Raw genomic sequence first — 13,489 nt, 5'->3', positions numbered from 1 at the left:
TGTGTATATGTATATATATATATGTATATGTGTATATGTGTATATATATATATGTATATGTGTATATGTGTATATATATATGTATATGTGTATATGTATATGTGTATATGTATATGTGTATATGTATATGTGTATATGTATATATATATGTATATGTGTATGTATATATGTATATGTGTATGTATGTGTATATGTATATGTATATGTATATATGTATGTATATGTATATATATATGTATGTATATGTATATATGTATATGTATATGTATATATTTATATGTATATATGTGTATATGTATATATATAATATGTGTATATATAATATGTGTATATGTATGTATGTATATGTATATATGAAAGTAACTAAGGTATGGAGGTATACCTCTGCTAGTGTTGATTAAAGATGATAATAAATATTTGACAAAAACGTCCCATAGTATCTGTGAACTAATTATCCGTCATCAATGTTAATATTTCTGTTTTTCTTCCTTCCTTTCAGCTATTGTTGGTGTACTTTTCCCTGATTGCCAAGAAGCTGCTTTTGCTAATTTCCGTATGTGGCAGGCTGTTGGATTTAGTATAGCCTTTGCTTCCAGCATCCCTAACTCAGTTTGTGTTTATCATAAGTTGTACGGAATTGGTGGATGGCTTGTCTTGTCAATGATCGCATATTATCTAGTAGAAATCATTGTCCGTAATGAAAAATCAGGTTATATGAAAGTAGCAAAAACTGACACTGAGTCAAAAGAGGCTGGATAGACAGGTAGAAATTTTAGGCAGATGTGTCATTCCTATAGAGCAGCTGATATTAATATTAACCCAGTAATATTCGTAATGATTAAAGAGTAGAGCATCTTGCCTATGGTGATACCTTTATTAGAAGCATAGGTCTAGACACAAAATTTTGAAACTAATGTGTATTTAATATGCAATACAAATACTATACTATGAAAATTCTAAGAATGGAGTGATTTTCATGCTGAAAACAGAGAAGCTTGTATACTAATACTATATGTATAGATGTATAAAAATAATGTTTTATATACCGCATACATAGATTCTAGGCATCTGATTGGTTAAGAAGCAGGCAATAAAAGTACTATTAGCCTATGAGATAGTTCTTTTTTGCACTGCCACGCGATGTGCAATCTCTAGGCTGTGTTGCTATGTAATTTATGACATGCATGAACGGTAAATGTGACACGACCTCTCGACGCCGAGAGAGATTTTCTCTTTGATCGCCTAGGCCTAGCCTACTTGGTGTGTACATTTTCATTACTTTTAGGTCTCGTAGAATCTATATATGAGGTATATCAAACAAATATTCACTGCTCTAGATTTGGGGAATGGTGAAATCTAGAGCCCCTTGGTGATAGGCTACGGTCTCCACATCATCTCGGGGCAATAGATTTCACCATTCCCCGCATGAGCAGTCAATATTTGTAAATTATATATTTTGAGAAATTATTCTTATTTGGTGGCCTTGTTGAACTATGTTTTGTGTATATATGTACATATGAAAATGATTTGTTTTATATAACTTGCACAATTACTCTTGTGTAATGGTATTAGTGACATTATATTTTGTGTGTTTAATATATATAAAAAATATAGTGTGTATATGCGTGGGTATGTAGCAGAAATATGTACCAAAGAGTTATTTTTATTTAAAAAAAAAAAAATGAATCATTAGGGCGTGACTTAACAAAGTAAAGTAATATAAAAGAATAATATGCAAGTAGAAAAAATTGATATATTTTGAGCAATCATTGATGTGTAACCGTCTTTTAATTTAAATTTTGAGTTTACAATCATGCTAGTAAATATATTGATGTGAACAGTATGTATGTAGACACCTCCTTCTCAAACTTTTTTAGGTGGCGACTAACTGTCAGATTCTTTACCGATCCAAGGCATATATTGCATTTGTAAAGTAAAAATATTCTGTTGTATTGCAACAGTCAACCTCGGCTCAGTCGAATAAGTGGCTGTGATAGATTGTTTCGATTATTATCTACTCAGTCGATCATGTACGGAATGTTCCATTTTATAGTATGCAGTATATTTGCTATAGCACTCGCAATTTTAAGATGTAGAACAATGAAAAAATGTCGAATTTTCGACTTTCGCAATGGCGACTTTGGCGAAATTGAGGTAAATAATAATTGAAAATGAAGCTTGTACGTCCCCACTCCCTCGAAAAAGAATGGGACGAACTCAAAAAGAAAAGAAGCAACTCATCATTTTAAACACGATGTAATTTGCAGTAGGCCTATTTATTACTAGTACGTCGTGTTATTAATACGAGCTATTATATAGATGTTCCTGCCTAATTTTAATGATCTTATCAATCCCTGGAGACATTGGCGAGTGTAATCATGAGAGTAGTTTCTAGGTTTTGGGTTGACAACAAATTTCGAGCTTTCGTCTTCGTAGCTATGTCTGGATGTAGCTCTTGAATTGACTTCTTGGACGGCTATAAAAGTATATTCCACTATGTTTCGAAATGCGCTTTACCAAGTCTCTATTTGTTTTTTTTTTTTTTTTTTTTTTTTTAATGTTTCGAAGCAGTCTCGCAACCCTCGGAAATGTTTTGGCGACCCAAATTTTGGTCGCGAACCATAGTTTGAGAAGCAGAGGTAGACGACCCAGCATGCAGGCAATAGTCTACCTTCATCTTGAATATTCTGCACCACGAGACACCTTCAAATTGAAATTAAATTTAAAAATCGCATCTCTTCCATAACGCATTCCACATGTAAAATGTTTACGACGTTGGCGGATTTGAAGCGCCATGAGCATCGCAAGACAGATACCGGCATTATTAAGTGCTTATTTATTATTATTATTTTATTACATTGTGAAATTAAAGAACTGAAAACTTGAAATGCGCTCTTGGTATAGTCATAGATGAGGAAGAAAACTCTGAAAACGCCTCACCCAAACTTGGTTGGAAGATCTAAACGGACAACGGAGGATCTTTGGTTGAAAACCCAAATAAGGCTGGTGTTTTTCTTTTAAAACAATTGTCATTTAGTTTTCAGTAGTGAATGTATTTCTCAATACCAAGTTACTTTCATGTTTTGCAATAACCAACACTCTAATCTAAACGCATAGTGACGGATCCAGGAATTCGAAATAGAGGGGCCTCAATCAATGCCATTTGCGACGTCTTTTGCCGAAAGAGACTCATCTGTTTGGAGATCGCTCCCGACGTGTCGGACAGAGGGGTCCGAACCAAGACGACGACGAAGTCTCGGTCAACGACCCGGAATAAAAAAAAATCCCAGTTAGGGGTTCATGGGTGGAGTGTTTATGGTTTAGTGGCTTAGGCCTATTTTGTCCGAATGTGCTTTTAGACCACAATTGGGATTAGCAATCAAAATAGCGTTATTTGGATAGACAAATTAGGCCTATTTATCTCCAATTAAAGACCACTTTTGGGACCCTGGTTTTTATGGCTTTAGTAGCTTTGCCTTTAATTTGAGACCAAAGTGGTCTTTAATTGGAGGTCTTTAATACCAACCTGCCAAACCCTATCGCCGCAATTCTCGCTATCGAATTTACCCTATTCTGGGAAAATATTGTTCCCATTGTTTCTAAAAAACGCCTGACCCTGCTGATTTGTATTATCAGTTGTGTGTATTAAATGTTTATATATAGATAGATATAAAATAATAATCTGACTGCAATGTCCACATGCAATGAACGGTTATTAAATGTTTATACAATAATAATAATTTATTAGGAACTACACTTTTCAATCAGTGGCACACTTCTCAATCGAAGGTGCGTCCAAAACAAAATGTACAGTAAAGTTCACAAAAAAGACTTATGCTAAGAAAAAGACAATTCAAATTTTCCAAAGGGACATTAAGGAAAAGTAAAAAAAAATAAACTGTTCAGCCATATAAAATTAAAAGCAATCTTAAACTAAAAAAAAAACAAACTTAAGGCAAAATAAAGTGATGCAAACAATCACATGAACAATTATACAAACACCATACAAACGTACATGAAATACACATACAGTACATAAGTACATATATATCCATACACAACTGTATACCCAGTCACATGACTGTACCGTACTCACAATTATAAACATAAAGCCATACAGTAGGCCTACATACTGAACTCTATACTACACCACTTATCACACAAGAAGAATATATAAATAGTAAAATAATAATCTGACTGCAATGTCCACATGCAATGAACGGAGCAATAATACAAACAAATCTAGTTATTCAAACAGACAAATCCACCAACGTAGGATCCGCTTTCTGCACAACAATAATGGCTAGGTTATTTCCCTTCTGTACCCCAAGCTTTATTCTATTTTATGACTAGAGTGCAATTTCCAAATTCCAGTGTCATATGATAATGGTATAATAGGCATAGGGCCACGTGCCTGAATCACATTCTAGAGCTGGACGATGTATAGGCCTACATTTTCATGCTTAATTAAATTTTGGAGAATAAAAACATCCACGTCGACAGGGCGTAGTTTTGCTTTGATACACAGGGCATACCAGTGGAGTTAATTTAGGAGGTGCGTTGAACTAGGTCTGTCGTACAACTTCCTCAGGAAGTGAATAAATTCAGTCTGAATGGTCTCTGACATTTCGAGACACATTATTTCGTTACGCCACAGAAATGGTAAGCATAGCAAATTGCCCAGTGTTGAAAATAGCAGTGGTAGGCGACCCTGGTGTGGGGAAGACAACCCTGCTGCGGAAATTTATGAGGGAGGATTCTACGTTAATGAAGAGTAAATTCACTGACATCCAGGTGAAATATGTTGACAGAAATGGACATAAAGTGAAATTGGAAATAAGAGACACTGCAGGTAGGCCTTGTTCGAATTTATTTAAATATGCAATGACAAGACTATGATGATTATTGCTAATGTATTTATTTGGGGTTTTTTTTTCTTTAGACACACACATGCACCAGCATGCAAACAGCGAATAGGGCCTATATCACTGTCGTACTTGGTAGGAGACAACCCCTTTCACAAGACAAACATGCACACACGATATACTGTATGAGGTTTTAGAGAGTAGATTTTTTTTGCTCGTGAAAAACAGTAACACTGACACAAATAATTAATATTATTACTATTACAATTATTACTACTAGTCTATTAAGCTATTATTATTATTATTATTAATTATATCGTTATGCTATATAATACAGTATATAGCATAGGCCTATATAGCATATAATGTTATTATTGTTATCGTCATTTGTATTACTATCGTTATCTTAATGATAAATCATTATTAATAATAAAATAATAATAAATAAAATTATTATTAATATAAATAATAATAATTAATAATAATAGTATTGTATTTATATTATTATCATTATTAGTCGTGGCACATCACGCGTTTTTATCTTTTCGGGAGAGTACCCTTCAGTTATGAAACACCTGTCATAAATAGCGCCGGTAAATCCCACCATCCAATAATTGGGAAATACCTCTAAGTAGTTCCGCAACGAGTGCACGTATCCTAAAATATTTGTCACATGGTATAGACATTACTTTGGATACCAAAACAATTATGAGGTTATAAGCAGGCTTTAAGGTGTCGTTAATACAAGCCATATCAGCTTCTAAACGCACCCATTCTTTCAAATAACCAACATGGGTTTTTAAAGGGCAGATCGTGCACATCGGTGATCTGTTCCGTACATCACCACCTGTCTCTTATACACATCTAGATGTGTATAAGAGACAGCATACATACATACAATAGCTTGTTTAACAATTTTTTATTAATTTTTAGAAACACAGATCGATCGTATTTAGAGATAGTGGGTTTATATCTTATTATTTGTATCCTAGGCCTACAACCATAAACCCTCGTAACGAAATTTATAAAACATCAAATTATTTCTTATTTAAGAGGGCCCAGGGGCGAACTAAAGGATTAACACTGGTGCCAGAGGAGCACTCGCGTTTAGACACATGCAATGTTACATCAATACCATTTCTGAGAGCATTCAGACTTAATAATAATAATAATAATACGAATTTAGTAATGCGCCAATTATATAATATGTAGGCCTATGCAGTTTACCATTATTTTTTGTTCATTATTAATTATCTCACTTTTTCCTTTTATTCTGTTTAATATTATTGTTTTTAATATTATTATTGTTAGGCCTAACACTTCTGCAGGGTTACAACTTAAAGCATTTTCTTGTTTGTAGCCTATTTCTGTTATCTGATGCTATTGTATTTCTTTTGTTGACTACTGTACTCTATATGTATGATAATTGGACTAAAGTTATTCGAAATGAAAGAAAAAATATTGTGTTCAGTTAATTTATTTAATTTATATCGTAAATTTTATTTAAAAAAGTGTTAATAGTCCTACGAAGTTGCTTGTGTAAAAACCCACATTTTCTCCTAATCCTTAATTAAAAACAACTAATAAATATAGTAATAATAAATAATATAAATATTGAGTAAGCTCATCACAGATCGAAATGTGTTCATTTCATCATTTAGTTTCATTCATTTTGCCCATTTCGTTCATGATTTATTCGGTTTATTTCGTTCGTTTTATTTTTCAAGTTGGTTCATTTGGTTTATACTATAGGCCGCTATTAATTAAACAATGGATCAAAAGGCAATAATAATATTGTAAATCAAACTAATCGGAGGCTTACATATTGCATATAAGGAATGTAGGCCAATTTGAACAAAGCAAAACCATTTTGTCTGCTTAATTAATATTGTTGAGGCACCGAGTTCCAACGCTTTGGTCATTCCACAGAAGAATACTATGTATTGCAGTTTCATTTTCTTCTCTTTGAGTAGACAACGGAGTTGAGTAGCAATTCCTTGTATGACCGGTCGATTCGGGGCGACTATGGACGGACAACCACACATAATATGTTTAGTGGCTGCTGTAGGGGGAGGATGTTTATACTCAGCAGCAAGAAAACCAATAACTGAACAAAGAGTGTTAGCTCCTTCGGTCAATGGTCAACCATGTGTTGTTAAGGAATAGGAGTATAGCTTCAGTATTTAAAATATACCGATTTTTAAAAATAAAATTTGTGCCTAAAGGCAATACTCTACAGAAATAATAACAAAAAATGTATTATTATGATGGGCAAGTGATACTCAGTTTTTCTTGTCTGATAACTGTAACTGTTTTAGTTTTGTGTAAATTTGTGGGCATTGCTTATATTTTTTAGGACTTGAGAGACATAGAAGCTTAACTCGGTCGTATTATCAAGGAGTTACAAGCATCATCTTTATGTATGACGTCAACAACAGAGATTCCTTTGACAATCTCACAAAATGGTAATTGATCTCATTTTTAAAGCCGTATCCAGATTGTCAAGTTATATTTGACATATATTATATCATTTTAAGATAGTATAATACATACTCTAAATATCGAAATGCATGCCATCGTGGTAGGATTTAATATTTCGACGTCATCATTCCTGATGATGACATAATTAATGTCGATTGCATCACACCACGATGGCGTGCATTTCGATACTTGAAGTACGGTATGTATTATACTAACTTATCTGTGATTAATCCGTGGACCTTTTGGTTTTATATATTTTTTGTCAAAGAAAAGATATATATTCGAATTGCAGGATCTAGACATTTGAAATGGGGCTTTAGGACCAGCAGGTATTTTTATAGACGGATTATTCAAAACACCACCTTATAGTTATAGCCTGACTATTACTGGTACGATGACAAAATCGTATGGTTCAGGCACGTATACAAGGGGGAGCCGTGGAGGCTGCGGCTCCCCACTATGTAAAGAGTGTTAAAATTTTAAAGCTTGTTGTTGCTAGCCAATACAAATTCTTTCCTGGGATCACACAAAATGAATATTTAAATATAAATATGCATCATCAGTACACGTTATACATATAGTTTGGTGTTGATTTCAATGCTGTATAATTTCTAATTGACTCCTTCTAGGTTTGTGACCCGTGCTCTGATAGAAACCCACCATAAACTTCTATCAATCAAAGTCACCCGCTAACCTCATAGTAACCCGATGGAATATACGTTAGATATTTTTGAACTATACACGTACGACAATGCAAAAATTAAAATTATCGGGTTTATAACGGCTACCGCTCAAGGGGCGAATTCAACAAACTCAAATTCGTCTTAAATCCATGAATCCAAGGCCATGTATTTTGAGATACAGAAATGTGATATTGTATAGTTCAATTTGGTTATCCTTTTGCAAGCGTTTATAAAGTTGTGTTTGATAAATACTACTAGTAAAAGTAATAATAATGATGATGATGATGATGACGATGGTAATTATGATAACAGATAATAATAATAATAATAATAATAATAATAATATAATAATAATAATAATATCAAAAATTGTGCTAAAGGTGAAAAAGAAATTTGTGATTTGTTGATCATAATTATTATATAGTTAAAGCTTATATAGTTAGGCCTAAGTTGACCTGGATATTAATTAGATCCCTGATAAAAGATCATGAGACAATTGTTGGCATATAATGGTGATGTGATAATGATACTATACTATACTATTTATTATATAAAAGTGACATTTCCGGCCATCTACTATTTCCTCAAATTTTCTCACCTCTTAGCCCCAACCATGATTGGGCTGAAGTCGTTGTGATTTGAAGTATGTAAAGTACATGCTGTACATCAAAGACTATGTTTTTAAGCTTTATCTTCCGTGGTATATCACACATAATTTATTAATAAGATCTCTATGATTGTCGAAAATCCATGATAAAGGATTATGAAAAATGTTTTGGCGCTTTTATTTACTATATGGTGATAAGATGATGAATTTGACTAAAAGTGTAATTTCTGGCCAACTAGCTTTTTCCTTAGATTTTCGTACCTCAGCCCCAACCATGGTGGGTGTAGACTCACGAAATGTCTCCCCACTCCCACCTTTCAAAACAGATATGTGCCCTTCTTGGGTGACATTAAACTCCATCGAGTCGGCACCAGACTCAGAGTACGTCCATGTCTTAGTGACTGCTCAAGGTTAGGGGTGCATAAAGTTCAGGATGTGATTTGGTTTTTCATGCCCATTTTGTGTGATTATGACTATTTTTGATAAAGACTGTTTTGTTTTAATAGAAAAAATAATGTTATATTAAAATTTATGCCTGAGAGTGTAATTTCCGGCCATGTAGAGGTGCCCTAATCATAATTTTTTTTTCTTGGGTGGACCCTCAGTCTGTGAATGTCCCTCTCTGGGTCACATTTCTTTCGAATTCCTGGATCCGTCACTATTAGTTGTTATTATAATTATTGTTAGGCTTAATAGTATTCTTTATGATGCGTCTATTGCAATTTTCACTTTATTTTCTCAAAAAAGTCCTTAAACGTTAAGAGTGTGCTACAGTACCTCCATGGGGGCTTATCCCCCAGGACCCCACTGGAATCCCTGACGTCCCCCAGCCGTAGGAAGGGGAAGACCACATTCCAGCTCGGTACGTACCTCACACGGCTTCAAAATCCTGGCTATGTCCCTGGTATGGTTATGGTACCTCTAAATGGACGGAACTCTCGAATTATATAAAATATATAAAGGATGACTGGTTGAGTCCCTTGAATCTGACAGATCCTGAATTGTTAGGTCTGCTTTTTAGGCCTCGAGATTATTAGCGTTAAATTGAATAACATCTTTATAATTATTAGTAGACCTGTTCGGTTTATCAGTTTTTTTGCTTTAACTGCATTTGCACAATACTTTGAGATGGCATTTCTAATGGAAAATCCAGGTACACCAATTGGTTCCGAATTACAAGGTATCTGGTTCGAGTCTTAATTGCAACAAAACGTTAATCTCTTTGATCACAATATATTTTTTTATATCACCAGTAGATAAGTTACATTAGGCCTATATCTAATTTCTAATTAGACAATAAAGCATTACAATAGCATTGTAGTAATAACAAAATAATATTAATAATAATAATAATACTGATAATGGGGATGGGATGATAATAATAAAGATCATTGTTATCATCGTCATACATTATAATCATAATAATACATTATAATTTCACGTAATTGTTTTTCAGTCAAAATTATCTGGAGTATTCCGAGAGAATTACAAATTTACTGCCAATAATACGTTGTATAAATTATAAATAATACCATACAGAATAAACGTTATTTATTAACTTGTTTGTCTTATCCTCTGTAGGAATGATCAGTACACGCGGAACTGCAGAGACCCTGTAAACAGTCAGACTCTCATTGTCGGAAACAAGCGTCAACTGACGAATGACACACCTGCGGTGCCTGCTGATACCGCGAGGAACTTTGCGAATCACTTAGAAGCAGACTTTATCGAAGTCAGTACAAGCAATAGCTTTAATATCGACGAATGCTTTTTCAGACTTGTAGATAATTTCTTCGAAACGCACAGCAAAAGGCAACCGGGGCATAGTTCTTCAAGGGTCGACTTGAATAGTAGGCCTAAATATAAAAACGGATATTGCTGCTTATGACATTACACATAGAAAACGCCATCTCTCGGATTAATTTGGGGATGTGTTGTAAGGAAGTTCTTCAAAGATGATGATAAAAATGGTGGTGGCACTGATGGAGATGATCAGGATGTACAATAGGGAGTTTCGCAAGCTTACAAAAACGATAACGAATACGGTTACGTCATCAATTTCAAAGACAACCCTTCTTCTAGAGTAGCATATTTGTCACAATATAGGCGATTCATGCCTTTTGCATGAATTAAGTATCATATTCAGCTCGTACATAGTGTTAAGAATGTTTTGGGCACGAATGATGATAACGACAATGACGTATTCGTATTCGTAAGGTTGCAAAATCTCCCTATTGTGCATAATGATGATGAAGAAGATATGATCATCATCAGCTTGTTCCCGTATGGACCTTTTAGCTAAGCCTTGCCCCTTGGAGATTGTGCATAAGGTCCCACAACACAATACCTTAAATGTACGTACGCGCGTCTTCCTGGCCATGATTGGTCAGTTGTTAAGTTTGAATGAGACTCCTTAAAAGGATTACTAATACTGTAATTCTTTTAAGGAGTGTCATTCACCCCTTAAAAGGGACAGGAACTCGATCTTGTTTTGTATTCCTCATATAATTTGTGTCTGATAGGTTTCTCTCTAGTTGATTCCATATGGTGCAATGATATTTTCTTGTTTGAATTCTGTTCGTGAAATTCTCTAATTTAGTTAGACGAACTATGTATTCCTGGCCCTGATTGGTCTCTTGTTAAGTTTGATCTTGTTTTGTATTTCCTTATATAATTTGTGTCTTGGCTACTGATAGTTTTCTCTCTTGTTGATTCCATATGGTGCAACGATATTTTCTTGTTTGATGTAGCTAATACAAATTCTGTTTGTGGAATTCTCTAATCTAGTTAACGAACTATGTATTCAAAACCTTGTATTTTGCATTTTCATGATAGGCTGTTTGTTTTAATTATTTCTTAAAGTTTTTAAAATTGCATTTCCAATTTGTCTCCATTTCTGTATTCAGCATTTTTGCATTTAAAGCCATTATTAGTAATCATGATTATAATGATGATGATGATGATGATGATAATGATGATGATGATGATGATGACGATTGAGTCTGGTTGTTATATGGTAGCTATCGTGAAGATAAATTTGTTGACAGATGTGATGACATTTTTCTGTAGACCTTCGCATCACAATTTAATTTGTAACCTTTGGTATTTATTAAAAAAAGAACCAAACAAAATACAGTACATAAACATAATTCCATCCATCTAATCTACATTAAAATTATAAGGCTTTAATTATATTGTTACAAAAATATTATTTTCATTATAATTTAATTATCATAACTTTAATTAATATTCTTATAATCATCATTACTGTCAACAGTATTTTCCAATAAGAATATGATATTGTTGATCTTTCCTCTTGTTTCAATTCATTAAAAAAAGTCATATCTGACTATACCTTATACTAATGTCCTTCAGCAATCTATTAACTAAGAGCTAGCATTCTTTTCATCACTATACATGATTTGTCATGTTTTCAAGGAATTTTCTGTTTACTGGTAATGATTCTCTTCATAGGTGAGACATCAACTTATCATCTTACAATGCATTGATGCAATAATTTTGTAAAATTAATTTATGTTGATAAATACTATGTATAAAAATAGTTGAACAATTGACCTAAAAACCATTTATATCTGAAAATGCCACACAACATTAACACGATTAGTTTGTTTTATGATGAAGTTGTTTGCTTTTTCTTGTGTTTTGCAAACCATTCATCACTTTTATCTGCATCAATTGCCTAAAATAAAAAGAAGAGAAAAAGAGCAAATAAATAATTTGTTAAAAACAGTACTAAGTACATTAAAGATGTATTGTCCCTTGAAAATGACAAAAAAATTATTTTAAAATTAACTTGCTCCTTTTACAGTAACATACAACATATACACTTGAGTATAGAATTCACTGAATTTTAAAAATGTGTACCCTAAATTTTAAACTAGATATTTGTAATTAAAATGATAAACACTTCCAGTGACTGGATATGTTTTATCATCTTTCGCTGTAAAATTACGGGTAAACATTTTTTAAATACTAATTTTTATGTTCGTTGAAAATGGGTAAGTTAATTTCAAAAATTATTTTTTTGGTATTTTTCAAGACAATACATCTTTAATAACGAAATGAAGATAACAATTGATTATTGTCGTAATCATAAACATTGTCATCATCATTCTAATTATAATCCTCATCTGCATCATGATGAATATATCTACAGATAAACATCACCTACCTCCTGAATCAGTGCATCTGCCTTAGGGTCTGTTTGTGAGAGTGTTTGAAATGCTTCATCACCAACGAAACATATCTCATGCCCATCCTGAAGAAGAATATTTAATTTTTTAATAGTTTATTTGTATTGCATTTTACAGTTAATCTTGCCTAAGTCGATTTTGCCTAACTCGAATAATTTTATATTGAACATGCCAAATTGTTGTGTTTTCCATTAACTAACAATCTGTAAGTCAAATTTTATTTAAAATCAAACAATTTTTCAATGCCATTTTGAATTCGACTTAGGCAAATTCAACTGTATATGAATACTGTATTCTTTGCAAAAGTATTAACATTACTTATATTTACTGTTTTGAGGAAAACAAGAAAAATATAGCAATATGACCAACTTACCGGGTCCCCTAAAATGACGACCTCCACTGTAGCCTTTCCTGGTGTGTCTAAGCTCACCAATGGTGTGATAATTGTCTCATTTGCTTCCTTCATTTTCTTCTCCAGATCTGGAAGCTACACAATATGCATAACAATATAAATAGAGATAAATTTATAGTACTGTAATTACATTATATTATACTGCCAGTGAATATATATATATATATATATATGTTTATTGTTAATCACGTAGAGGTCTCTATGATATGTGCTCTAAAGTCAACCAT

At 33.0% G+C, this 13,489-nt stretch overlaps 3 protein-coding genes across 3 annotated transcripts in view; 2 read left to right on the top strand and 1 right to left on the bottom strand.

Moving 5' to 3' along the window:
* The window catches only part of LOC117118433 (protein unc-93 homolog A-like), a 5,623-nt gene extending 3,780 nt beyond the window's left edge, over nucleotides 1-1,843 (top strand). Inside the window, exon 3 of the mRNA XM_033263023.1 lies at nucleotides 500-1,843. Within this exon, the coding sequence (XP_033118914.1) occupies nucleotides 500-759 (260 nt within the window). The 3' untranslated portion in view covers nucleotides 760-1,843. The remainder of the gene's footprint in view (nucleotides 1-499) is intronic.
* A 2,522-nt stretch (nucleotides 1,844-4,365) lies between these two features.
* LOC117118436 (ras-related protein RABD2a-like) lies at nucleotides 4,366-12,196 on the top strand. The gene is made up of 3 exons (XM_033263027.1): nucleotides 4,366-4,852; nucleotides 7,222-7,330; nucleotides 10,218-12,196. The coding sequence occupies exons 1-3, from the start codon at nucleotides 4,660-4,662 to the stop codon at nucleotides 10,522-10,524; spliced, it is 609 nt and encodes a 202-aa protein (XP_033118918.1). The 5' UTR covers nucleotides 4,366-4,659; the 3' UTR covers nucleotides 10,525-12,196.
* LOC117118435 (glyoxalase domain-containing protein 4-like) overlaps nucleotides 11,705-13,489 on the bottom strand; it is a gene marked incomplete in the record, with an annotated part of 5,512 nt that continues 3,727 nt past the window's right edge. Inside the window, 3 exon segments of the mRNA XM_033263026.1 lie at nucleotides 11,705-12,336; nucleotides 12,829-12,915; nucleotides 13,224-13,337. Of these exon segments, the coding sequence (XP_033118917.1) occupies nucleotides 12,268-12,336; nucleotides 12,829-12,915; nucleotides 13,224-13,337 (270 nt within the window).

This window comes from Anneissia japonica, unplaced genomic scaffold, assembly GCF_011630105.1.
Source record: "Anneissia japonica isolate Jap-2015-1 unplaced genomic scaffold, ASM1163010v1 scaffold695_len1296351_cov181, whole genome shotgun sequence".
NCBI classification, from domain to species: Eukaryota; Metazoa; Echinodermata; class Crinoidea; order Comatulida; family Comatulidae; genus Anneissia; species Anneissia japonica.
This window is presented reverse-complemented; position numbering and strand designations above follow the sequence as displayed.

What these genes read in the sequence shown, in the direction of transcription:
- LOC117118436 (XM_033263027.1), top strand. Translation starts at nt 4,660, where the DNA reads ATGGTAAGCATAGCAAATTGCCCAGTGTTGAAAATAGCAGTGGTAGGC. An exon ending in GGAAATAAGAGACACTGCAG is followed by an intron (nt 4,853 to 7,221) that starts GTAGGCCTTGTT and finishes TATATTTTTTAG; the next exon opens with GACTTGAGAGACATAGAAGC. An exon ending in TTTGACAATCTCACAAAATG is followed by an intron (nt 7,331 to 10,217) that starts GTAATTGATCTC and finishes TATCCTCTGTAG; the next exon opens with GAATGATCAGTACACGCGGA.